The sequence below is a fragment of the Suricata suricatta genome, chromosome 12 (assembly GCF_006229205.1).
Source record: "Suricata suricatta isolate VVHF042 chromosome 12, meerkat_22Aug2017_6uvM2_HiC, whole genome shotgun sequence".
Classification (NCBI taxonomy): domain Eukaryota; kingdom Metazoa; phylum Chordata; class Mammalia; order Carnivora; family Herpestidae; genus Suricata; species Suricata suricatta.
The window spans coordinates 34,697,597-34,724,481 of record NC_043711.1 but is presented as its reverse complement, the minus strand read 5'-3'; the positions used below and the strand labels follow the sequence as shown (position 1 = coordinate 34,724,481).

Sequence of the window (26,885 nt, the reverse complement as noted above, 5' to 3'; positions counted from 1 at the left end):
CTGACCTGCCTTTTTTCTATACACACATTTGCAGGAGCTTAAAAAGCCCTGTTTTACGCTTGGAGGTAATCCACTGAAGAGGAGGTGTATAACTATTGGTATTTCAACCAAAACTTCAGTTCTGACTCATAGTCTCTTATCTCAAAATCTAGATGCACACTCATTAATGAAAATATAAATTTAATATTGTTTTCTTAAAGTAATCATGAGTTTATTAAAGTTAATATTATGGAGCAGTCACGATATGTGTGGGGATTGTATTATGAATTTGTGGTTTATGTGAATTACCTCATTTGATATTCTCATCAACTCGTTCACACTGTACTTTTTTAATTCCCTGCTTGACAGATAAGGCGACTACAGATCCAGGAGAATAACATGCTGAAGGAAATTTGACTAATCAGTGGCAAAAGTAGGGTGGAAATCCAGCCCTATGTGTGCTCCAAGTACAGTGATTTTGTATTACCAGAGAAATTTTCTTGTTCTCTGGGACTTAACACAATCTTACCATCTTACAGGAGCACTGCTGTCAGACTGTCCAGGATTAAATCTGGCTCTACAGTCTGGTAGCTATGTGACCTTTGGCGAGCTCCTTGTTCTGAGCCTTGCTTTCCTTATCAATAAAATGGGGACAATAATAATAGTTCCCATCTCATGTTGTAAAACAACATGTAAAAATACTGCTAACATTCTCAGGGAGGTGCCCGACACATAAGGCTTACCAATTTTCAATCTGTCTAGTTATTAATATAATTTTTTCTACAAAGGCTGTTAAGTACAATGAAGAATTTTTATAGTGCACATATGGCTTTATTACATTGTTTATCAAATGCATGTGCTTGAATATTTTGAAGGGAGCAGGACTTGGTAATGTGAGAAACAACCATTTCTCCATTATCTCTGTCACAAAATAGACTTATTAATGCCTGCGTACCCATTTGAATTTTATACCCTACCCCAGATTTCAGGAACACAGTGGTCAGACATTCTTTGGTATAGGTATTATGGAGAATATATATGTATTTTTTTTGGCTACAAAGAACATGGGATTCCCAATTCATAAAGAAGTGAACTGGAGTCAGAGATAATACAAGTGTTCAGAAAGAAAATAAACTGATGTGAGCCTGTAGTTAGCCACCATGTTTACATATATCCCAAATTACAAACCTTTTGCCCTAATGCCCCTGCTGGCATACGGAACCTACTAGTTAAAATGTTATCTAATGTCAGACAATAGAATTGAAAGTCAGTGACTTTAAAATTTCTATCAGAGGATTTTGTTTGCTTGATTTGGGGGGGGGGGGGATGAGGATTCTTTCCGCAGGACGAGCGGCTGAGAAGAGACAGAGGGTGAGACATTCAGGTGAGAGCCACCACGTGGATGAGTGTGTGAGGAAGGTGGCAATATCAACAAGGCGATCTGAGTTGCCTGGCTTTGCCATTGTTTGAAGTGTGACTAGTGAGGTTTTGCCATCTCTTGGCAGACACTACAGAGGGAGGTTTTGATCTCAGGAGAAGGCTCACAAAGCCACCTCCTCATGTACCAAATTCCAGGTTAACTTACCATCCAATTGCCCACAACAGATTCCACATTGCTGCCTTCCTTAAGAATGTCATTAGCATGTCTCAGTTTTAAGAATTATATTAGGATAAATATGAATTTATTCAATCACTATGTTGTACACCTGAAGATAAGGTAACTTTGTGTGTCAACGACACTCAAATTAAACAAAACAGAACTGTCTTAAGAACTGGAGAGGCAAAGCTCAATTAACAACAGTACTGTTTGGCCCAGCCTATCTTTTCTGCCTCCTTTCACATATGATCTTATTGTTCTGTGGGTTTTGGCCACAATGGCTTTCTCTGAAGTTCTTGATCAAAACCCAAGGCTTTTGCCCATGCTGGCTCTCTGCCTGGAAAGCTCTTCACCTAGCTGGCCTGAGTCATACCTCCCATCTCCAAATACCTGTCACTTCTTCACAGAAGCCTCTGACTTCCAGCCTTCTTTAGATTCTTTGTTATGATACCTTGAGGACTGAGTTCTTTCTGTTTGAACATGAAATTTCAACATGAACATTTTTATGTGTGATTAGATTCAGGTGTGTTTCCCTGCTGGCCTGTAGGCTTCAAGGGCTTTGTTTACTGTCATGTGATCAGGTATTTGGCATAATTCCTAGGATGCAGCCAATGCTTTGCAAATAGTCATTGAATGAATGGGTGAGTTTATCAGGGAAGATCACAGTCGACAAAAGAATCTAGTACAATATGGCAAGTTATGATAAATGCTGTGGAGGGTGCTTCAGGGATGCAGAGGAGGATATCTATTAGTTTTGACTGTGGTGGTTTGACGGAGGGCCTCTGGAGCTCGTAGTTCCAGATGGGTAACAAATTCAGAGTTGGACAATACAGGGTATAGGTGTTGAGGGAACATTAATGAAGGTCAATATGGAGTCTATGACAGTAGTTAGACCATAGTGAGAAATCCACGGGATGTGAATATAACAGTGTATGTATTCGAGGGAATGCTTAGGTAAGGACCTAGCACACCCGAATGGTCGTGTCATTCTCTGAGGCAGAGAATACAAGAAGTGAGCAGGTACTCTGAAACTCTGCTACTCATGCTTCTCATACAATCTCCTATCGTTTCTAGCAGTTCCTCATTTGGGGCCCCAGATCTCCTGCTGCTATGTCTTAGAAGAAATGATTAACTTCTCTATGGCATCAGGTTCTTCTTCAATAAACTGGGAATATAATAGTAACGTTCTTATAAGGCTGCTGTTTTAAGAATTAGATACATTAAAACAGGCATATTTCAGAAATATTGCAGGTACAGTTCCAATCATCACAATAAAACAAATATTGCCATAAGGCAAGTTAACTAATATTTTTGGTTCCCCAGTACATAGAAAAGTTATGTTTATATTATATGGTAGTCTATTACGTGTGTAATAGAATTATGTCTAAAGGACAATGTACATGCCTTAATTAAAAAATACTTTATTGCTAAAAAATGCTAACCATCATAGGAGTTTTCAGTGAGTTGTAATCTTTTTGCTGGTAGAGGCCTTGGCTCCCTGTTGATGCCTACTGACTGATCAGAGTGCTGGTTGCTGAAAGTTGGGTTGGTTATAGCAACTTCTCAAAATAAGATGATGAGAAATTTGCTGCATTGATTTTCAATGTTAAAGGCAATGCTGTTTGATGGAATTTCACCCACAGTATAACTTTCTTCAAAATCAGAGACAGTTCTCTCAAATCCTGCCTCTAAACGTATGTAATATTCTAAGTCCTTTGTGTCACTTCAACAATTGTCACATCTTTACCAGGAGTAGATGCCATCTCAAGAAACACATTTTTTTGCTCGTTCCTTTTTTTTTTTTAATAGTTTATTATCAAGTTGGTTTCCATATAACACCCAGTGCTCTTCACCACAAGTGCCCCTTTCCATGACCATCCCCTTCCCTTTGCCCCCTCCCTCTTCAGCCCTCAGTTTATTTTCAGTATTCCAGAGTCTCTCATGATTTGCTTCACTCCCTCTCCCTAACTCTTTCCCCCCACTTCCCATGGTCTCCTGTTAGGTTTCTCCTATTAGACCTATGAGTGAAAACATATGGTTTTTTGCTCATTCCTAAGTAGCAACTCATTATCTGCTCAAGTGTTCTCATGATATTTTAACAGTTCATCCCATGTTCAGGCCCCATTTTTAATTCTAACTTTCTTGGTATTTCTACCCCATCTGCAGTTACTTCCTTCACTGAAGACTTGAATCTTTCAAAGTCCTCCATAACAGTTGGAATCAACTTCTTCCAAACTCCTGGTCATATTGGTATTTTGACCTCTTCCCATGATTCATAAATGTTCTTTTTTTTTAAGTTTATTTATTTATTTCTAGAGAGAGAGAAAGAAAGAAAGGGAGGGGGAGAGAGAGAGAGAATCCTAAGCAGGCTACCCACTGTCAGTGTGGAGCCCAGTACTGGGCTTGGACTCAGAAACTGTGAGATCATGATCTGAGCCAAGATCAAGAGGTGGATGCTTAGGGGCACCTGAATGACTCAGTTAAGTGTCTGACTCTTGATTTTGGCTCAAATCATGGTCTCACATTGTGGGATCAAGCCCCACATTGGGCTCTGTACTGCGTGCAGAGCCTACTTTGGATTCTCTCTCTCTCTCTCTCTCTCTCTCTCTTTCTCTGCCCCTCACTCACTCATATTCTATCTCTCAAAATGAATAAATAAACATTAAAGAAAAACAAAAAAGGGTCAAACTCTTAATCAACTAAGCCACCCAGGCTGCCCTGAATCACAACTGTTCTTAATGGCATTTAAAATAGTAAATAATTTCCATAATGTTTTCAATTTACTTTGCCCAAATCCACCAGAAGAATCACTATCCATGACAGTTACAGCCTTACAAAATATATTTCTTAAATTATAATATTGGAAAGTAAAAATTACTCCTTGACCTATGGGCTGCAGAATGGATACTGTGTTAGGTACAAAAACTACATTAATCTCATTGTACACTACCATCAGAGCTTGGTTAATCAAGTGAGCAGTATTTTGGGAAAAAATTATTATGAGCAGGTCTCAACAGTAAGCTTCAAATAGCCAATAAACCATGGGGTAAACAGATGTACTAACATCCAAGCTTTACTGTTCTATTTCTAGAGCAAAGGGAGAGTAGATTTAGCATAATTCTTTTTTCCTATATTTCTTATTTTAATTCTAGTACAGTTAACAGTGTTATATTAGTTTCAGGTGTACAATATAGTGATTCAACAATTCTATACATTACTCAGTGTTCATCATGATAAGTACACTCTTAATCCCCTTCATCTAATTCACCCAACCCTCACCCACCTCCCCTCTGATGGCCATCATTTTGTTCTCTATAGGTAAGAGTTTGTGAGTCTGTTTCTTGATTTATCTCTTTTTCCCCATTTGTCTTGATTCTTACATTACACATATTAGTAAAAACAAATTGTATTTGTTCTTTTCTGCCTTATTTCACTTAGCATTAAACTCTCTAGTTCCATTCATGTCATTGCAAATGGCAAGATTTTGTTCTTGGTCATGGCTGAATAATATTCCATTCATATCTATCTATCTATCTATCTATCTATCTATCTATCTATCTATCTATCTATCTATCCTCTTTATCCACTCATCTATTTATGGAGACTTAGGCCCCTTCCAGAATTTGGAGACTGTATATAATGCTGTATTCAACATAGAGGTGCATATATCCTTTCAAATCAGTGCTTTTGTTTTGTCCAGTTGTAAAATTACTGGATTGTAGAGAGACTTAGCATAATTATTAAGGGCCCTAGGATTTTTTTTCAAAAATTTTTACTGGTTTTACTTATTTTAGACAGAGAGAGAGAGACAGCATGAGCAGGGGAGGGTCAGAGAGAGAGGAAGACACAGAATCTGAAGTCAGTCTCCAGGCTCTAAGCCTGCTGCCAGTACAGAGCCTGATGTGGGACTTGAACCCACAAACCTTGAGATCATGACCTGAGCTGAAGTCAGATGCTTAACCAACTCAGCCACCCAGGCAACCCGGACCTTAGGATTTTTGAAATGGTAAACAAACACTGGCTTCCACTTGAAGTCACCAGCTGCATGAGCCCCTAACAGGACTATTAGCCTGTCCTTTGAAGGACTGAAATCAGGTATTGCCTTCTTCTCTAAAGCTAGGGGAGTTCTAGACAGCATCTTCTTTTAATAGAGGGCTGTTTTGTCTACATTTAAAATACGTTGTTAAGTGTGGTCACCTTCATTAGTTATCTTAGCGAGAACTTGGGGATAAGTTGCTGTAGCTTCTACATCAGCATTTCTTGCTTTACCTGGGCATTTTTTATGTTATGGAGGTGGCTTCTTTCATTAAACCTCATGAACTAAACTCTGCCTCAAATTTTTCTTCTGCAATTTCCCCACCTCTCTCAGCCTTCACAGAAATGAGGAGACTCAGGGCTTTGCTCTGGATTATGCTTTGGCCTAAGGGAATGTTGCGGCCAAATGTTGTTTGATCTTCTATTGAGACCACTCAAACTTTCTCCATAGCAGCAATAAGGCTGTCTCCTTTCTTATCACCTATATGTTCATTGGAGTAGCACCTTTAATTTCCTTTGGGAACTTTTCCTTTGCATTCACATTTTGGCTCACTGTTTCATGCAAGAGCCCTAGCTTTCTGCCTATCTTGGCTTATGACACATCTTTTGACATGTGTCACTAGCCTACTTATTTCTAGCTTTTGATTTCAGGTGAGAGACATGTGACTCTTTTTTTTTCATATGAAAACTTAGGAGTCATTGTAGGATTATTAATTGGTCCCATTTAAATATCGTTGTGTTTTGGGGAACAGGGAGGTCCAAGGAGATGGAGAGGGACGGGACAGCAGAGTTGATCTGTGGAGCAGTCAGAACACACACTTTTATTAAGTTCACCATCGAATAGGTGTGGTTCATGCTGCCTTGAAAACAATAGCACATCAAAGCTCACTGATCCCAGAGCATCATATCAAATAGAATAATAATGAACATGTGTGAAATACTGCAAGAATTGCCAAAATGTGGTGCAGAGACACAAAGTGAACAAATGCTGTTGGAGAAATGTTGCTGTTGCCACAAACCTTCAATTTGTAAGAAATGCAGTATCTGTGGCATGCGCTAAAGTGAGGTGTGTCAGCACGTGTAGTACACAGCACAGAGTAAGGACTCCATACTTTTATGCCAGAACAGTTATCAGTTTTAAACTAGTACTATAACGAATGACCCACACAGTTGGCAGGACAGTTTCCAGCTGACAGGGACAGACTTCACCTCCCTCATTCACAGAGAAAAGAAAATGAGGTCAATTTCCAGAAAAATCCCAAGATGAAAGGTGATGTCATTGTGAGACAGAACTATGATAAGCACACATGTCCTATTTCTGTTTTCTCTTCCTTGGGTCCTGCTATGGAGTAATCTCTGCTCTGAGACTCTTGCAGAGTCTCATAGTAACTTGGCTTCTCTCTTAAGCCACTAGAAATAGTGTTCAGGTTTCCTGCACTCCCAAGAGTGTTGATGAGAACAGGGGCCCAGCAGATAGCAAAACTGTTGTGTAAGACACCAAAGGAGATGATGAATGGGACCTTCTGAGCAGGCACATGCAGGCCATTCTAAAGCTGAAAAAAATGGGACCTTCCTTTGAACGAGTGGCTGGTTAGCCAGGCAATCACTTTACCAGCCTAAGTAATATTAGCTAGCATTGACTTTGAGTCCACTGAATTGTCCACTGAAATCTTTAAATGATGCAATCATGGGAGGTGCCTGGCTAGGTCAGTTGCTAGAGTGTGTAACACTTGATCTCAGGGCTGTGTGTGAACCCCACACTGGGTGTGAAGATGACTTAAGAAAATAAAATTTAAAAAATAAGTGATCCAATAATGAAAGTACCAAATAATATCAGGGATTATAAGTGAATTAGGTAGGTTGGGGAAGGTAAGAGTGTTCCACCAATGTCCTAGCTTGGTTAGAAATCTAGTCTTCCTTAGGTAGTTAGTGCATAAAATTTTCTTTCTATGTCCACTCCATCCATTAAAGAGCTTAGATTCCTCTTTTCACTTTCTGGAATTCATTAACACCCTGGAGGTCATCTGTGCAGCTTGGAGGGCTAGGACACTGGTGGTTATGACTCCTGTTGAACAATCAGGGTGCAACAGGCTAGGTGCTATTTATGGATGGTCTTCCCAGTAAAACAACCTAAAGGATATGAAGAGAGCTCAACACTGAGCTATCATGTACAGGGCTCTCTGGGCAGGTGGTGGGATAGGTGAGTCTATAGGTGGTGACACATGTCTCCAGTGTAGTGGCAGATAGCCTTTACTCCAGTGGACCACATTTTCCTACCCAAGTATCCTTTCTCTCCCTTCCTGAGCTGACCCAACATATTTCCTTGAGGGAAAGAATAAATGAATTCATCCATTATATATCTGAGTCTCAGAATGGCTTTTGAACTTATTTGGGCCTCTATTCTCTGGTTAATGGATGATTCATGTTTTGTTGTTTGGGTTGGAAGTAGGCCCTCAAAAATTCCACTAGCTTGGGTGGATTGAGGAATACATCATTAATTTTTCAAAATATTATCCATCTGCATAAATTTCTACACAGGCTTCAGAAGGGGACATAAGTTTTACCACATCCTTAGATGAAGTTATCAGAACTCTCCACAAAGAAACGTACCAATATCCTGAGCAGCTTCCAGTGTTGTTGCAGAAGGACAGGGCTATAGATTTTCCTAGAAGTGTGAAATAATTCAGAAGGCTTGCTCGTTATTCATATGGGCAGCGCATTAATAACACAAGACCCTGAAATCTTGCCTTATCTAGGTTGAAGCCCAGCTGGAGAGAGATGAGGAGCTGACTCCTTAGATTTAGAACAACATTTCCCCTTTGCTTTGAAAAAAATAAGCATTGATTAAAAATGCTCTCATATCAGACAAGAACAGGTATTTGAAAACATCTAGCTTTTTGGAGATAAACGAAAACCAATGACTTTGGAGCTACTTTCAGGAAGTTTTCTCAATGAATTTGTAATTCTGTGTAACCAAGTACATTCCAACTAGGTAATTGACAAGAATTTGGGGATGTGATGTACCATGATCATGCACACACATACATATGACATACACACCACTACAAATACTTGTGCATAGAATTCTGTACCTCCCAAGTAGCTACATTAATGGACTTTACAGGGGACTTACTATATTTATGTCCAAGTGTATACACACCTTTTATATATAGTTTTCCCATGAAAATGAGATCAAAATCCTTAGAAGATGTCCTAAAGTATACCCAAATGCATGAGCCTGACCCTATTGAAGAAATACAGGGCACGATGTATACGTGAATTGTTGCTAAATAAAGTTATTGTGAGCAGCTGAAATGCATGTAATTTGTATTATATTCCCCAAACATCCAGTCTCATTACCACATTTCCTGTGTATCTTCTTCTCTTCTGGTGAATGAAATAAAGAAAAGTGGCTAACCAAGTGAGTTTGTAAGCTGTTTATCACTGAGTATGATTTATATGTAATTTTTCTCTCTTTCCTTAAAACTGAGTATTATCAAATTTTTATCTCTGCCTATTTGATTGATGAAACATTAAATTTCAGTATTTAATCTGCATTTCTTCAACTGAGTGATGGTGAACATTTTTTTCCATGTTTACCAGCCATTCTTTCACCAAAAGACTGAACTATTTAAGATATTTTCTTATGCTAAGAAATGCAGATTCAGACCACTGTTTAAGTTAAATAACAAGTCTGATTTACCAGGTTGTATATGTGTGTTATCCACAGGCCTGCGGGTGGATGGATGTATTCTCTAAGGATGCACAGAAAGCTGGTAACAGTGGTTGCTTCTGGCAATTAAGATGTAAGAGGTTCGCTGGGAAAGGGGAGGAGATTTACTCTTATTTTCCTTTCTCTGCCTTTTTTGTGTGCATACATTTCTATTTACACCAAGTTATGTATATTACTTTTATCTCAAAGAGCAAAATTTTTCTTCCAGAAAATTGATTTTTTTTTAAATTAATGAGAATAGTAGGGCAATGACTTTCATCCAGGAAGCATGCATTCCCCTATCTTCAGGAGTTAGGCAGGTCACATCAATGGGCCACAGCCAGGTGTGTAATAGAAAGTGTAGAGGCCTACGAGAAACTAGAGTGCCCTTTCCAGTCAGTTTTTTCCATCACTCTGTCAACGTATGGAATAGGTGTTAGGGTGGTTTCTGCCAGCGAGCTATAAGTTGGCAAGTGCTGCTTTAAAAAATAAAAAATGATATCCAAGCCTGTTTTAGAAGCATGGGAAAATCTGGCGCATTGGGTAGCTCCATCTTTGAAGGGTCAGACTTCGGCTCAGGTCATGATCTCACAGTTTGTGAATTTGAGCCCCTCATCGGGCTCTATGCTGATTACTCAGAGCCTGGAGCCTGTTTTCATTCACATTCTGTATCTTCCTATCTCTGCCCCTCCCCCTACTCTTTCAAAAATAAATAAACATTCAAAAAAGAAGAAGCATGGGAAAATCTGAAAGCTGAATTCCTGTTCTCTTTATAATGCAAAGGAACAAACACAAGGACAGACCTTTTATTGGATGGTACAAAAAGCTTTGCCAGTTCCTCTATATCCTTCTTCTACTTCCTCTTAGTAATGTAGACTTGGGCCCCTCACATACCTGGGCAGGACTAAGTGCCAAGTAGGGGAGCAAAAGAAAATTTATATGTAATTCAGAAATTATGCCTAAATGTGCCACGATTTTACTAATAATGCTCTAGTAGACCCTCTTCAAAAACAATGGATCTCCCTTCAGAAATGCCTCTTGATGAAGCCAACTGAGCTCACCGTCCCGTCTATTAAACAAGCTAGCATGTGCCTTGAAAGAACAAAGCAGGCTTCGAACAGAGATGGTAATGAAGGGACCATGGACTGCGCTGGGCCTTGCATCCCTGATCCACCAAAGCAATTCATTACCTTGGTATTTCATTGTGTGTGGACGACAAGTAACAAATGGCAGAACCAAAATAGGTCATCGTCCCTTGTCCTCGAAAACGTTTAATATTTGTGAATAAAAATAAGGGCTTAAGCTTTTTCATACTATGTTTGCTTTGCAAGGTCCCTAGATGATTTCCAAACTGCAGTTGAGTCTGACATGTCGCAGAGATACTATAAATCACATACTACCGAGACCCATCGTGCAATGCTTGGCTAGCATTAGGAAAAACACTGAGCTATTGGCAGAGAATTATTCGTCAGTCTCAAAAGACCTAAGAGGAATTCCTGGAAACAAAAACAAAAACATAGTCCATATAGTCCATACCAGCATGGCCCAAAGTCTGTATCATGGAACATTGGGTCTACAGGATATGAATAAGTGTTAAACAGAAAAAGATTCTCTTGTCAAGGAAGTTTGGGACATAGGGGGTCAAAATTGAACAAGTTTCTTGTCTACAGAACTCAGAGCCTTTAATATGCTATTGTATTTTGAATGACTATGAAGATGGTTATTATATGCAGTTTTTCTCATATATATTTCATAACATTCTACAGAAAACGAATGCTGAATTTCAAATTTTCTTCAGTTATCAGACCTTTTTCTCAACTATGGCTGCCTCTAGGGAATACGATGGTATGTGGTCAAGAAAATGTTATCATGTTTTTTCTAAAGAAGTAATCTCCAGAAGAAATTTTCATAGATACTTTGGTTCTGGAGTCTCTTATCATGCAAAGTGAAAAAAAAATTCAATCTCAATCTACCAAGTAGATTTCATTATGTTAGAATTAGTTATAAACTGTGAGAGTGAATAGAAACAATTGTTTGGAAAAATGAATAAAACTATTTCATAGGAAGATGTTTTAATAGACCTTCTGAGCACTCATCATCTCATCTCTCTTTTACTCCTCTTTTTCTCTGATGTCCCCTTTCCTTGTCCCTCTTTGTATGTCCTTTCTCACTGTCTGTCTCCTTCCCTGTAAGTCTATCTGTTTTCCTGGGTCTGAATCTTTGTGTATCTTCCTTCCTTGCTTGCTCTTACCTTCAAGGCTATGTATGATGAACCAGCAGTAAAATGTCCTCTTATATCATGGGTTTTTGTCTTCACAGAAATAGGCAGGAATATGATTATTTTTCTATTACATTAACTGTACACAAATCCCAATTACAAACAAAAAATCTGAGATTTTGATAGCTGTGAAAGTTAAGCTCTGTGATGTAAGCTAGTCACTTCCGGCTGGTTTCCAGTATAAAAAGAAAACAATAGTAGGCAATGTTTGTAGCAGTCATAGAAATGGTGAGAATTCACACTGAATGAAAAGGAAAGGCTTATGAACTTATCATGTAGACTTTTCTTAATAAGACTGATGCCAAAATCCACAGAGAATAAGACTTCTCTACAAACCAGTCCTTGTAATGATTTTTTTTCCACATATGTGTCTAGGTTACAAATAGACATACACTGCATGAGAATAAAATCCTAAATAGAGAAAACCACATGAAAATTTCCCCATAAAATAGTCATTTTATGCCACCTCCTCATCTCCATGACTTAAACTATGACACTTCAACCATTCTATAGAACAGAAATCATTATTTATAAAAATGTTTCTAATTGCTAAGTGACCACAAACTTAGAAAGGGCACCTAATCAATCCTCTCTGACAAAGAAAGGGAGGAGACAGGTATGGCCCAAAGGAATGGATGTTTCTGAAAGTTCATACATAGTTGGACTTTCTCCCTCTTCTCATTTTGGTATCTTGCAAGAAAGGCTTTGGAAGGAAATGTGTGTTTATATTATATCCTTTTTTTGCCCACACTTGGCATATAGGACCCTGGAATCAGACATCCTGGGCTGGATTTCTGTCTCTGCTACTACTGGCTGTGTGACGGTTAGCAAGTCACAAAATCTCTGTGCCTCAATTTTCTGACAAACAAAATGAAAGAGAAGGAGACACCTTCAGGTGTTGGAGTTACAATTAAATGAATACAGAGACTTGAAAGACTTGATTCATACATGGTGAGCCTTCAAGAACATTTTAGCCATTTTTTAAATGTTTATTTATTTTGAGAGAGTGAGAGCGAGCGAGTGAGAATCAGAGAGGAGAGAGTGCAAGTGGAAGAGAGGGGCATAGGGACAGAGAGAGGAATCCCAAACAAGCTCCCCATCCAGCAAGGAACTCAATAGGGGCTCGATATCACCACCGTGAGATCATGACCTGTGCTGAAATCAAGAGTCAGACACTTAACCAACTGAGCTACCCAGGGCCCTGCCATTATTTTTATTATTGTTATCAATGATAGTGAGGAAGGTGCCCTCCTTTCAGGTTAGAGAATAACTAACAAAACACGAGAGGGTGTGAATCAGAGTATAATGAATACCTATTTGGTCAGAAAGGTGTTAGGCACAAATCCAAGTGTATAACATTTATCTAAATCTGTATAAATAACTATCACAAAATTGAGTAAATATTAGTATTGAGGTTTCCTTTTGGTATTTTCACTTATTAGGAATAGAATACAATTTTGAAATTCAAAGCCCATTATTTAAAAATGTCTCCCAATATCCTATATTCTACTTTTGAATGAGTGGCTAAGATTACACTACAAAATGTATGTCCTATTTTAAATCATCTGGTCTCTGATTTTGAATAATATAATACATGTTTATTTTAAAATCATAGCTGTTTCTCTGGTTTTGAAAATGCTGTAGAAGGCAAGTGACCTGTAATTTCAGTGGAAAGTAAATAACAGCAATTGGAACACTTAATAGGAAATGCGCTACATACAATAGAACATATTCAGAACAAATACAGTGTATGGGTTGTCAACTGCTATCATGGAGAAAAGCTGGTTTCTATCCATTTTTAGGCTTAGACGAAGAAATGCACAAAGCATTGTAAATATGCCAAAGTGGAGGAAATAGATAAATCATTTATATCCACCCCTGAAGCCCCTTGTAGTTATTAACAATCATGTTTTTGAAGAGTATGTTTTAAATTGGGAAAGGTTCACCTCGTGTTAAGGGAAACAAGCTGTGGGTAAAAAGTACTATAATATTTTCGTTCAATAAAATACCTACCACGTGAGTTTCTTTTTATGGATAGGTTAAGCCTAAGAGGACATATGCATGTTTTCTTACAAAGTAATGACAATCTCTGAGCAATAATATCATGGATGATTTTAATTATCGATTATTTCTGTAGTTGTCAAAATTCCTATAATAAACATGAATTCCTGAAGATGATCTTACCAGCATTAGTGAACAGTCTTAGGCAGAAGACAGTCTTAGGAAAAGGTGGCACTAAAATGCTACCGTGTTTAATTAAAATGAGGCATGAATTTGTAAAACAATGTGTTTTTCTAATTATTACCCACACTTATTAGTGAGATAGGAAATAGATGCCATCATTCTGCAAGCACTTGATGGGAATCAGACATTATGCAAAACACACTGTACACATGACTTCCTTAATCCTCACCCCAAACTAAAGAAGTAGAAACAATTATCATCTCCATTTCACAGCTAAGGAATAAGCAACAAGCATATGTGACTTGCCCAAGGTAATTCTATTAGTAATTGGTACAGCTGAGTTCCACTCATGTCTGTCTAATTGCGCAGCTTGTGATATTAATAACTATATGGAAATTATTATTAATTTATATATGTGCTTCATTTTTAATTTGCATGTAGAGATTTAGCCCCCAAAACAGTTTTTAAGGTCTATTTATTTGAAAGAGAAAGTATGAGCAGGGAGAGGGCAGAGGCAGACAGAATCCCAAGCAGGCTCCAGGCTCAGTGCAGAGCCTGACATGGGACTCAATCCCAAGACCATGGGATCACAACCTGAGCCAAAACCGTGCTCAACTGACTGAGTCACCCAGGTGCCACCATAAAAACAATTTTGATCATAGTAACATGTAGAATTTTCTCTGACATGTCAATAGCTTCAAGGAATTTGGAAGAGTAGAATGCTATAGAAACTATAAATCATCATCTTGACCCTATAGAATACTCTATATTTTATAGACTTTTGCTTCAAAGATAGGGACTAATAGCCCTCTTGTCTGAACTTACCACATTAAATGATTCAGAGTTTCCCAAGTCAAGCATACTTGTTTTGACAGACAAAATATTACCATTGTGTGGCTTAACTTCTCATAGAAACCTAGGGCCAAATGCCATTTCCCCCTCTGCCAGCATAAACAATGCATTGCTCTTTGTGTCTTACATCCGAATCCTGAAGGCAATTCTATTTCTAGATCATTAGAGATAAAAATGAACTGGAAACAAAATGGAGATTTATAGTTAACAGATTCAATGCTTTCTTTGGCAGACAATGAGAAACTATCATGGTTTTATAATGTTTATTGGCTTCAAGGACCAAGAGTTTCCTCCTGCAAGTAAGCAAAGCAGCATTTCTAGACTAGCTGCTTGCCTTTCCTGCACTGGAGGTACCTCACCGTGTTAACTGTGATCCTCGACAAATAAATAATCATAGTGTATGTTTTCAACATCAACTCCATTGTTGTTTGGGGCTGGATAATACGTTCTTGTGGGTGCTGTCCTATGTACGGTAGGATGTTTGGCAGCATCCCTGACTTCTACCCATCAAATGTGAATAGTACCCCAATAATTACAACAGATGTCTACACCAAAAATGTCTCCAAATAGTGCCAAATGACCACTGAAAATGCCTTAATTGAGAACTTGCTGATTATAGTATAGTCCCAAACCTGGCTTTTCCACAGTCTTTAGAGAAAAGAAAAAAGGAAAGTTTGGTGCACGATGGGCAGCTCTACGTGCCATGTGTACAGCTCTCTGGCTATGGCTGATTGGGCAAAGTTTGACACGTGGCCCAAGCTGGGTCAGTTGTGTTTTGTCTTTTTGGAGAACACATTTAAAACACAGGAACTGAGTCAAATATTTTGGGGCTGTATTGTGATCCATGTGGTATCACAGAGTTGGCACCATGGAAATAAAAAACTTCACACTAGCCCCTAAGTTATGGGGGGTCAAAAGCTAAAATCTTGGAAGAGGGAGCCAGTCCACATAGACAAGTATGAGGAGAACAGAGATCAGAAATAGTGTGTCCCATGAACAAAGAAAACAAGATGGCCACAGCTTGAAGAATTTATGAATTGAATCTCATGAGGTTTTCTTTCTAACCATCATAATAATGAAAATAAATAACACAAGCAAGTCTAGACAGTTTCCTGTTCTATCTATATTCTAGAGGTACAATCATGGATCCTAAGTCAAGAGATTCAGGGTCTAATTGCTGTTGTGTGACCCTGAGAAGATGACTCACTTCTCTGAGTCCTGATTTTCTTATTGAAGAATGAACAACACACTCACACTTGGCTCTAAAAAGATCAAAGATAAAGATGGGGAGAGATACTTGTGGTCCTTTTGAATCTGGGCTCAAATATTAGGACATACAAAGTTGTTTTAAAGATGGTGGTCAAGACTTAGTATTACAGTTAGTTACTCTAGGCTTAAGAGTCAGTCAGGCTACAACTTGTCAGCCATGGGACCAATGGAACATTACAAAGCCCTTCTAAGTCTCTGTTTCTTACTGTCTGAAATGGGAGGAAACATGTATCTGTCACAATGATCCCTGTCTTTTGGCCCTCAATCCTTACAGTTCACTCCCACACTGAATGAAGATGACTTCAATAACCAATGTGATATTGTAGAAACAGTGAAGTATAACTAATGAGGTTAGATTATAAAAGAGAATGTTACTGTGTTTACTATATTGTTCTCTTGGATTGCTCACTCTGGGGGAAGCCAGTTGCCGCATTGTGAGGACACTGAGCTCCTCTGGAGAAGACCACACAGCAGGGAAGTGAATCCACCTCCCAAAAGCCTTGTGAGTGAGCCGTCTTAAAACCTTCCTCCATCTTAAAACCAAGCCTTTAGATCTTGACTGCAAGTACATGAGAGATGCTGAGCCAGTCACACTCAGCTCAGTTGAATCCCTGACCCGCAGAACTTGTGAGATAATGTTTGCTGTTTAAAGCTGCTAAGTTTGGTGGGATAATTTGTTACACAGCAATAGGTAACTATAATAGGATTGTTGGAAGGTATAAATAAGATGATGCATGACAAGTGTTTAGGACACTGCTTGGATCTTTATTTGTTTATAAATGTATGTGATGAACCCAGAGCAGTGCCTGGAGTATAACAAATTCTCATTTTATATGCATTGAATAAACATCAGGTGTTGTTTTCTTTAGTATTATTGTCACCATCATCATTGTATATAACCTCATCCAAAATTACTTCCCAAATGAATGGGACCCTCAAATTTCTTGACTTGAAAAACTATTTTACCTTAATCTTTTCTAAGAAAACATGAAAATAGAGCAATGTGACAATCCCAAAGCCAGAGAAACAGTAATTCAGTCTGCTGAGAACTGGCATTTCTGCAGCCTTTTAACAATTTGGATGGACCTTGTCCATTATCCTGAACCGTAGATGAAACAACAAATATCTACTATGCACAGTGAACACCTCCATAAACCCCTGAGGAGAGATGCAAATCTGGCCACTTACCATCAACGCAGGAAGGTCTGTTTCTTGTTGTTCCAGCCACTTTTCCCGGCAGACAGGAACACTTCACTGTTTGTGACCGCTCCTCGATGCGATTCTTATTACAACATCTGTGTGCAGCTATCACTTCACATGTCCCTCCTTCTGGCAAGACAAAAAGAAGAGGGATTATTTCTAATCAGTATTAGAAATAATTAAGGGGCTATGAAAGCCTTTGGGGGTATGTCTGGAGGGGTTGGGGAGAGTAAGAGAAATTACAGAACTAGTTCCTATCAGGTATAATTACTGTGGGATTCTCTCCCGTTCTCTATCACATCCGTACACACATGTATACAAGATTCTAGACTAGGTATGTGCAGACCTGGAGAAGACAGGTATGACAGCTCTATACTTCAAATACACCAAAGAGCACAATGAATAGCCCTCAAGAGGCGACGATTCTGGGCTGTGTATACTGAGAAGCGGTGAACCAGTGAATAGCGGTGCTAACACAAAATAAAGAGTCTACCGGATTTAAACACATTATATTTTGGGAGCTCACTCCTGTGCTAGCTTTCCATTCAGAATTCTCTGAGCTCTCACTTAATGACACGCAACTGACACTCCAGTGATACGTAACCAGGGGTGGCAGGAAAACTGCCCAGAAATTAGCTTTCCCTTCCACTGCCTGCCCACTCTCAGGGGGGTTGAATAGAAAATCTAGTTGGGGAATCATTTTCCAAATCCAGATCTCATCCAAAAATGATAGAAAGAATTGCTGGAGAAAATAGGTATGGTATGTGCTTTAAATGGCATCTCAAATTACAGAGCTAGGCATATGGCTTCACTTAATTGTCACAGGTCAGCCATGCATTCAACATTTATTGGCAACCTAATGTAGGTTACTCTCCACTAGATTCATAACAGGTGCACTGCTGGGTCTGTCTAAATGTTGGTGAGTATTCAGGTGGGTCTAGCCAGCCTGTAGGACAGTTCTATGGGGACACAAAAGATACTGCAAGTTCCCAGAAACCAGAAATAAACTTCTGCAATATCAAGTTTTATGTTAGGAAGAATGTTTTTTATTTGACCAGAATGGACCTGTAACAATTAGGATCCAGTTGGCATAAATTCATCAAGTATTTATTAAGCAACCACTGTATAAAGTCACTGTGTTGTAACTTGTTAGAGACATGTGTTCAGCCCTTACATGACAAGCACTTAGGAAACAATGGAAAAAGGAAAGGAGGGAAGGAAGACAGAAGTCAGGAAAGACTTAAGACATAGCTCCATCCTACTCTGCGAACCCACAAAATAATGTAGTGATTCTCAATGCAGGGGTGGGGATGGGGTGATACTGCTATTTACCTTCTCCACCAGTGATATTTAGAAAAGTCTGGAGGTATTTTTAACTGTCATTGCTGGTAGAGGTTAGGTGCTATGGACAGCTGTCAGGTGAAGGCCATGGATGCTGCTAAACACCTCACAACGCACAGGGTAGATCTCACCACAAAGAGCTATCTTTCCCCAAATGTCAGGAGTGCCAGGTTGGTAAACCCCAGTTTAATAGGAAAGAATCAAAAGAATCAAAAGAAGAGTTTGGAATTTTGAGCCACCTGTTTTAGTCTGCATCTCAGCCCTGTCACTTACTGTGTGCTTCAGTTTCCTCATCTGTAAAATGGTAAAAATATTAACACCTGCCTCAAAGGGTTGCATGAGTACAAACCAAGATACCCATGTACTGGGGTTAGTACTGAGCCTGACACAGGGCGGAGTGTCCATATATACTACCTATGATAATATCTGGTCACACTGATATTTTATTTCCTTGGGAATGTCATCCTTTCTACCTCCATGACGGTGCAAATACAGTGTCTCCTAGAATACTTCTTCCTACTTCCCATTCTTCCACCCTCCACCCACAAATCAAATGCACTCACTCCTTAACTCTTATTTGAACTAAATGCAAAGGTTGGTTCCTTCAAGAAGGTGTCCTCACTTCCACTACTGCTCATTCTCTTGGCATCCTACACATTTCCTCACAAAACTCTAACTACAGGTCTGTTACTACGGGCAAATTAATGGGTTGGTCAGGGTCCAGGTGAGCCTTACTGTCAACAACTGCTGTAGGTACACTACAATGGTTGGTTGAATGAATGAAGAAATAAGTTCTTTACTTAAAATTAGCACCGAAGGCAAGTAGCATAGGCAGAAGGGGAGACCCATTTGTTTTTAAAGAATTCAAAAAGCTTCTTAAGTTTTAAGTTGAAAGGTAGAAGTTGAGCAGGCTATGATGAAGGGAAAGCATTTTACTAACATGAAAGGTCAAAGCATTTTTTAAGAACAACCTTTTAATTAATTATAGAACATTCTCAGATTTATAGAAAATTTGTTAGGCTAGGACTGCCAGTTCCCATATGCCACACCCTATTATTTCCTATTTTTATTTTGCTTATGCTAACAACTTATATTAGTATGCTACATTTGTTACAATTAATGAACCAACACTGATACATTATTAGTAACTAAAGTCTATGCTACATGCATATTTCCTTAGTTTTTACCTAAAGTTCTTTTCTGTTCCTGGATGCTACATTACATTCAGTTGTCATATCTCCTTAGGATTCTCTTGGTTATGATAGTTTTCTATCATAGTTTCAGACAGTCCTTCCTTTTTTGAGGACTTGGATAGCTGTGAGAAGTATTGCTCAGGTATTTTGTAAAATGTCCCTCAGATGGGATTTATCTGGTGCTTTTCTTTTTTACGATTAGACTGAGGTTATGTGGTTTCTGGAGAAAGACCACACAGGTAAAAAATACATACTATCAACATGACTACCACTCTTGATATTGACCTTGATCACCTGGTTAAGGCAGTGCTGGTCATAGTCCCTCAATATAACATCACTCTCCTCCTTGCCTTTCCATGTTGTCCTCTGTGGAAAGAAATCACGATCCACAGCCCTCACTTAGGGAGTAGAGTTAGGCTCCACCTCTGTGAGGTTGGGGCATCTACTAAAATTACTATGAATTCTTCCACATGACAGATTTGTCTCTTCTCTCTCATCTATTTACTTATTCAATCATTCATAGCAGTATGTATTCCAAGATGTTTATTTTACACACTGGGTTATAACCTAACATTACATTATTTATTTTCTTGATCAGAACGGTCCAGTTTTGGCCACTGTGAGTCCCTTCAGTTGGTTTCTGTGTTCTGTCTCCCCATATTGAACCCCCCCTTCACCATTTTTTTTTGGGGAACACTTCCTTACTTTTTGACTCCACAGTTTGCTTCAAGCTCATCTTGTATATTTCCTGTTCCAGTTCTAGAACTAGTCATTTCTCTAAGGAACTGGCAGGGCATTAAAAAATATTGATATTAGAGTAGATGGAACTAAGGACCTGACATAGGATTAAATTGGAGAGAGCTTCCCTCTCCAGAAAAAGTATTCAGTGATTCTGTTCCAATAAGGTACAAATGAGGATTTTGAAGCCAAGAACTCAAAGGTTCTAGTTTTGTTCAAGAGTGACACTCCTGGCTGCTGTGTTAGGGAGGAAATGGAGAAGTTCAAGGTGGCAAAGCAGAAGAAACAAAAGGCCAATACAAAATTCTGAGCAGGAAATAAGGGGGGTTGAGCTTGGATCATGGGAAGAGTATCTCACTGTCGCCACAGGGCCTTCACTGGGATGAGAGTTAATGAAACAATAGGGCTAATCACATATTACATTCTTTAACCCAGATATGGGCAATCAGGTTGCTTTAACTTGTAATTGTCAGCTATAAGTACCCTCAGTCAATTCAGTAATAGCTGGTTCTACACTTCATGAAAATACCACCAATGTTTAAATCACCACTTAACTTTCATGCAAGACTAGAGCAACATTTATGAGTAAAAATAGCACAAGCCATAGAAAAGCTTCTGGATAGATCTTGACTCTCATTTGATTTACAGTTAAGGCAGTGACAGACATGCCAAATCATCCAAATTATTGTCCTGAGTTAAATAATGTGGACAGAGGTGGCCACTGGAGGCCCAAAGCCAATCTCTCCCAACACTCTTGTAGATGAGCCAAAGGAATAGTTCTGCATCAACTCAGGGCTCACCTGACATTTACTGAATTCGGATTGAATGCTGGGCACGGTATGCAGCATTTTACCTACATTACTTACAAACATCCTGGCAACTGTAAAAGGTTTTGCCCCTATGTTACAGATGAAAAGCTGAGACTCCGAAAGGTAGACTAACATGTACCAAATTACACAAGCATGACTTGGGTCTGCTGGACTCCGAAACTGCTTTTTTGCATCCTGTCACAAGCTGTCATTCTTTGTTTGGAAGTTCTTGCAAAAGGAAGTCTGACACTGCACTTTGGAAGCTTATCAAGGTTAAGTATCCAACTCACTCTTCCATCCCTAAATATATTCTAACCTCATCTCCTACTACCCTACCCTCTTATCTCTCTACTCTAGGGACATTGGTCTTGCAAGCTATTGCCTGAACATGGTAGGTGTGGTCCCTCTTGAGGGTTATTCTAAACTCAGGGACGCAGGGCTCTAAGATGCCCTTCTGATCTTCTTGACAAGTTGAACTATGCCCCACCTGGGGCACATCTATTGGTCCCTCTCTTACTCCCTCTACATCTTTTCTCAAATGCCATTTTTTTTCAGAGTTTCACTTGATTACCCTATTTAAAGCATAATTCTCTTAGAAAGCATTTATTATCTCCTTTATTTTGCTCCATGTCCTTATCTTCATCACCTCCAGAATACTTGTAACATTCAACTACTGTAATTTATTTATTAACCTTATTGTCTGTATGTCCCCACCCCGCTCCTCAAGAACAGGGACTCCTATTGTTTATTTATTAAGCATTTAAATGCATATTTCATTTTATCTATAAAGTAGATCAAAGGTAGAAATTGTTATCCTGATTTTCTAGTGAATGACCAAATGACACACCTACATAACGAGTAGTGATAACTATAGTCATATAAAAGTTAATCATTTTTTGACTACTTACTTTTTTCCTGACACCATGATAGATACATTATAAATCTTCAATTCCTTTTATGCTTACTAAAGACCAATGAGGTCATGATTACCCCCATTTTACAGGGGAGGCAACTGAGATCAAGGGCAGTTAAAAAAGTGGTCCATGTTTTAATGACCCAGATAACTATTATCTGGCAGCAGGTGGACATGAGCCCAAATCTTGTGACCTCATATGCAGTGCTCTTTATCCAGCCCCACTCTGGCATACATGCTGACATTTGTCTGAAAAGGGGAGGAGAACTCAGAGACTGGGAATTGACAAGTGCTCCATTTTCATTAAACCTTGTGTATAAAGTCAGTGACCCCAGACCACGTCTTCCTCAGGCTTATAGATGATGGATTTGCACACAGGAAGCCAGAGAAGTGTTGCTCTAAATTACAAGCTCACCTGATCTTGACAACTTGACCTATAGCTTCACTTTAAACCGGTTGCTGAGGTATGCCAATGTGGAATATGCATCCAGGTTCTGGAGCCCACAGGACCCTAAAATTTAGAAAGTCTGATTGGACCTGTCATATCCAAATCTCCTGACTCCAGAGTTTTATATTAGTGACTGACCTAGCCATAGTCAACCAGGGCAAGTTAATCTTTCAGTCCATCCAGACCATGAAACCCTGGTCCACCGACTTGAGTTGACAAAATAAAATTATCAGATCTTTGACAGGAAAAGGCTCACTTATATCTCTAGTCCTTTGCTTGGAAGTTTTTAAGTTTTGCTTTGAGGGGCTCTATGAATGACCTAAGAGGGCTCACTTCTACTGGGGACAATAGGGAAGTACCTCTAGTTGTTTTTAACATTGTGTACAAGAATCTATTTTTTAAATTTGAGATGGGGGAAGGGGGCTAGAGGGGAGGGAGGGAGGGGGGGAGAGAGAGAGAGAGAGAGAGGAGGGGGAGAGAGAGAGAGAGACTGTCTTAAGCAGGCTCCATGCTCAGCCTGATGACACGGGGCTCAATCCATGATCCTGGGATCATGACCTGAGCTGAAATTGGATAATCAACTGACATAGCCACCTGGGTACCCCAAGAATCTATTCCTTAAAGGAATGCTTCTGCAAAGGAAAAGGTGAAAACAACTTTGCTTAGCTGATGATCAGCCCTCTAAAGCTAGTATCAAATGATAAATATTATTGGATGGATGGATAAATGGATGGATGGATGAATGGATGGATGGATGGGTGGGTGGAGGGACGGGTGGAATGTTGAACAAAATGAATTATTAGTATAAACCTGTCATGAAGTTTTACACAGTCAAATATAGAACTTACTGTTTCTTGAAAAGCTTGGTAGTATAGTAATATATAGTAAGATTGTAAGATCAACTTCTCTCTTCCAATTTCTATGTGTTTTTTACTTCACGGCTTTATAAGGAACCCACATTTGCTTTGGTCAACTCAAGACACAATGAGAAGCTGACCAAATACTGTGAAATGAAATAAAATTCTGAACTTCTCTTATAACCATAGGGATAGAATTTTTCAAGACTGTTTGGTACTGTCATCTTATTTACCTAGTGTTCTCATTATCTGGCTGCTTGAAAAAGGGGACTGCAAACCAAAATACTCCTCAGGTTTGTCCCTGATGATGAAGAGGAAGAATAAGATTTGTCATAAACCTTTTGAGAAACTAGAAAATTGTCCCTTTAAATCTATTTTATCTGCAGTTTAAAGATTATCTAGTTAACTGTCCCTTCAAACCTAATTGCCAAGGTTATTGCAAGCTCACAATGATAATATTTATCATGTAAATGTCTTTCAGACTTTTCTTTGGTATCAATGCCAATCCATTCATAAGTTTTATCTCAGTCCAAGTCAAAATGATTTCAAAATGATCTATGGCCACTCACAGCAATCATTTAAGTGCTCAGAAAATTGAACTTCCCTTTTTTTGCTTATGGATTATCTGGAAAATGGCTCCTCACCTGGATTTCACCCAGCATCTGTAGATCCAGCACATAAGACAATGAGGTAGCCTATTAGCTAATGGCAAAGAATGTGGCATAAAGAACAAGCCAGTACAAAGTTTGCACTGTTCAGAAATTTCCACTTTTACTCATATCATCACTTGACTTTGTCTATGGGATAACATCTAAGATATAATGTAAGAAATTAGCCTTTGGTTGTCTGCTGGCTCAGTCAGTTAATCATCTAACTCTTGGTTTCAGTTCAGGTCATAATCTCACAGTTCATGAGTTTGAGCCCCACATTGGGCTGTCTCTGTGCTGGCAGTGCAGAGCCTGCTTGGGATTCTCTCTCTCTCTCTCTCTCTCTGTCTCTCTCTCTCTCTCCCTCTGTCTCTGTCTCTGTCTCTGTCTCTGTCTCTGCCCCTCCTGTGCTGTCTCTCTCTCTAACAAATAAACAAACTTTAAAAATTAAAAAAAGAAATTAGCCTCATAGCCTAAATTGTACTTTATAAGGGGCCTCATAGTTCTTTTAGATTAGAAGGTAAATGCAGTGGTTACCTGGCTAACATGGGCCAATCCAAAATGTTAGATGTGTTAGATGAACATCAATTGCTCAGTTCTCCCTCTACCACAAATTTTCGAAATGGCAGCTTGCTCCCTCCCTTTGTCCATGTTCACCCCAGTGGCAGCGGCAATGTCCCCGGCAGGGAAGCTCCATGGGGCAGCTCTCCGCTTTCCCTTCTGCTTTTTCTCTTGTGTTTGTCAGACCTCTGAGTACATCATCAAAACCTATTTTTAACAGGAAGAGAAAGTTTCTAATATCCAAAAAGGGGGAAGAAACGACAGCATTTCAAGATTATTTCTGGCAGCAGCAACTCTCTCTGAGCTGGAGAAGTTGAAAAAAATGCCAAGCCCCATACGCTCCTAGCAATGATCCCTCCTTCCCAGCTCAATACATCACTGTCTTGCCCTGCACAGGTGAGGAAACACAAAGAAGATGAATTGCTAAGGGTAACGCTTCTCTTAAAAAGAGTCCCCACTGATGAGAATTGTGTGTCAAGATAGAAAGGGATGATGAGGTTGGAAATGACTGGCAAGCAGATGGCTAAAAACTTGAAGGTCGCCGTCATAAAACAAGGTTTGCTTCCAGAATGGTCATCTAACAGAGCGCATACCAAGCAACTGGATTGCTCTGGGCTACAAACGGGGTCAGCCATTTAAGAATGGGCACTTATGGGAAACTGCTAATGTCTAAGCCTTTTCATCTGCCAGGCAATTTGACATTCAGCAGTATATTTTGGTGTTGATGGCTTAATGTCAATGACTAAGCATGGCCAAGCAATTTAAAATTATCACAACACTGGGTTTTCTGGGAAAGGAGATGCGAGGGGAGAGTATAAAGTTAGAACAGAAGAAAATCATCTTAAAAATAACAAGAGAAAGAATATAAGTCAGAACCCAGTAGTTTATTTTTATTTTATTTTATTTTTTTTGCCCCTCGTGCTCATCATTTGGATCTTCTTTAGGTGTCCTTGAACCATACAGTGAGTTAGATTCCCCTGTTATATGATGCTACAACCTCACATAATTCTCCTGCAGTAATATTGCAATGTATTATTTTGGCACTTTCAAATGATGCCTTGTTTTTCCCATAAAGGATGAGGGTAGTAATTTTTCTTTTTTATCACTCTATCTCTAGTACTTGGCTTAGACTCTGGCCCATGCTTGGTCTGTAAAAATGTGTTAAGTGAATCTCTTCCCCAAAGACTAGCTTTGGATCCCCATGGTATGATCTCTTAGCAAGCCTAGATTCTCTTCTGCAGTGTATCTCCCAATAAGAATGTTTGGTTCACTATGTGTCAACCCTGTTCAGCTAGACACTCCATGATGGCAGGAGCCACATCTTTTTTACTTCTTTATCCTTAGTGTATAGTATAATAGTAGCACACTTGCTAAATGGCTGAGTGATGAAAGAAGGGAAAAAGGAAGGAAGGAAGGAAGGAGAAAAGGGGAGGGAAGGAAGGAGGAAGGAAAGAGGAGGAAGAAAGGAAGGAAGGAAGGAAGGAAGGAAGGAAGGAAGGAAGGAAGGAAGGAAGGGGAGAGAAAGAGAGTAAAAAAAGAGGAAACAAAAGAAGGAAAAAGAAGAAAGACTAATGTAAATTAATCATCTTTTGAGGAACTTTTCCTATTTGAATATTCATTATCTGATCTTTTAAGAAAATGAACTTGAGTAATAGAGGTAATTTTGTAAAGAAATGACCTAATATACCTTCTAGAAAAATCAACTTGGAACTTTGGTTTGGGGTAGTGCCAAAATGTGCAAAAGACAAGATTCTTATTATTCTAAGCAAAATTACTGGAAAATGAAATGTAGCAATTAAGAGTAACCATAAGAGAGGCACCTGGATGGCTCTGTTGGTTAAGCATCTGATTCTTGATTTCAGCTAAGGTCATGATCTCATGGTTAGTGGGATTAAACCTTGCATCTGGCTCTGTGCTGATAGTGTGGAGCCTGCTTGAGATTCTCTCCCTCTTTCTCTCTCTCTGCTCCTGCCCCTGCCTACATGCATTCTCTCTCTCTCTCTCTCTCTCTCTCTCTCTCTCTCTCTCTTAAAAGAAATATATAGAGTTTAAAAAATAATAATTATGTGAAAACTTTAGTTCTCATTAATATTTAAGCCAGGATATATCTGCTTATAGTTGAGGACAACTTCTGGAAGAAATGAATAAAACATAATTAAGGAATGTTAACATTGACATAATTACTTAGATCCATTTTCATTTCATTGCAAATGGTTCCTTTCTTTAAAAGATGTTATATGTAAGACAAAGAACAGATTTTTCTGAGATTCAC

At 39.0% G+C, this 26,885-nt stretch overlaps 1 protein-coding gene across 2 annotated transcripts in view; it reads right to left on the bottom strand.

Annotated features, from left to right (window-relative positions):
- TAFA1 (TAFA chemokine like family member 1) overlaps positions 1 to 26,885 on the bottom strand; it is a 496,597-nt gene that overhangs the window by 102,296 nt on the left and 367,416 nt on the right. The window contains exon 3 of one of the 2 annotated variants that reach the window (XM_029919149.1): positions 17,095 to 17,235. In XM_029919149.1, the coding sequence (XP_029775009.1) occupies positions 17,095 to 17,235 (141 nt within the window). The remainder of the gene's footprint in view (positions 1 to 17,094; positions 17,236 to 26,885) is intronic. The other variant, XM_029919150.1, reaches the window with a different exon arrangement.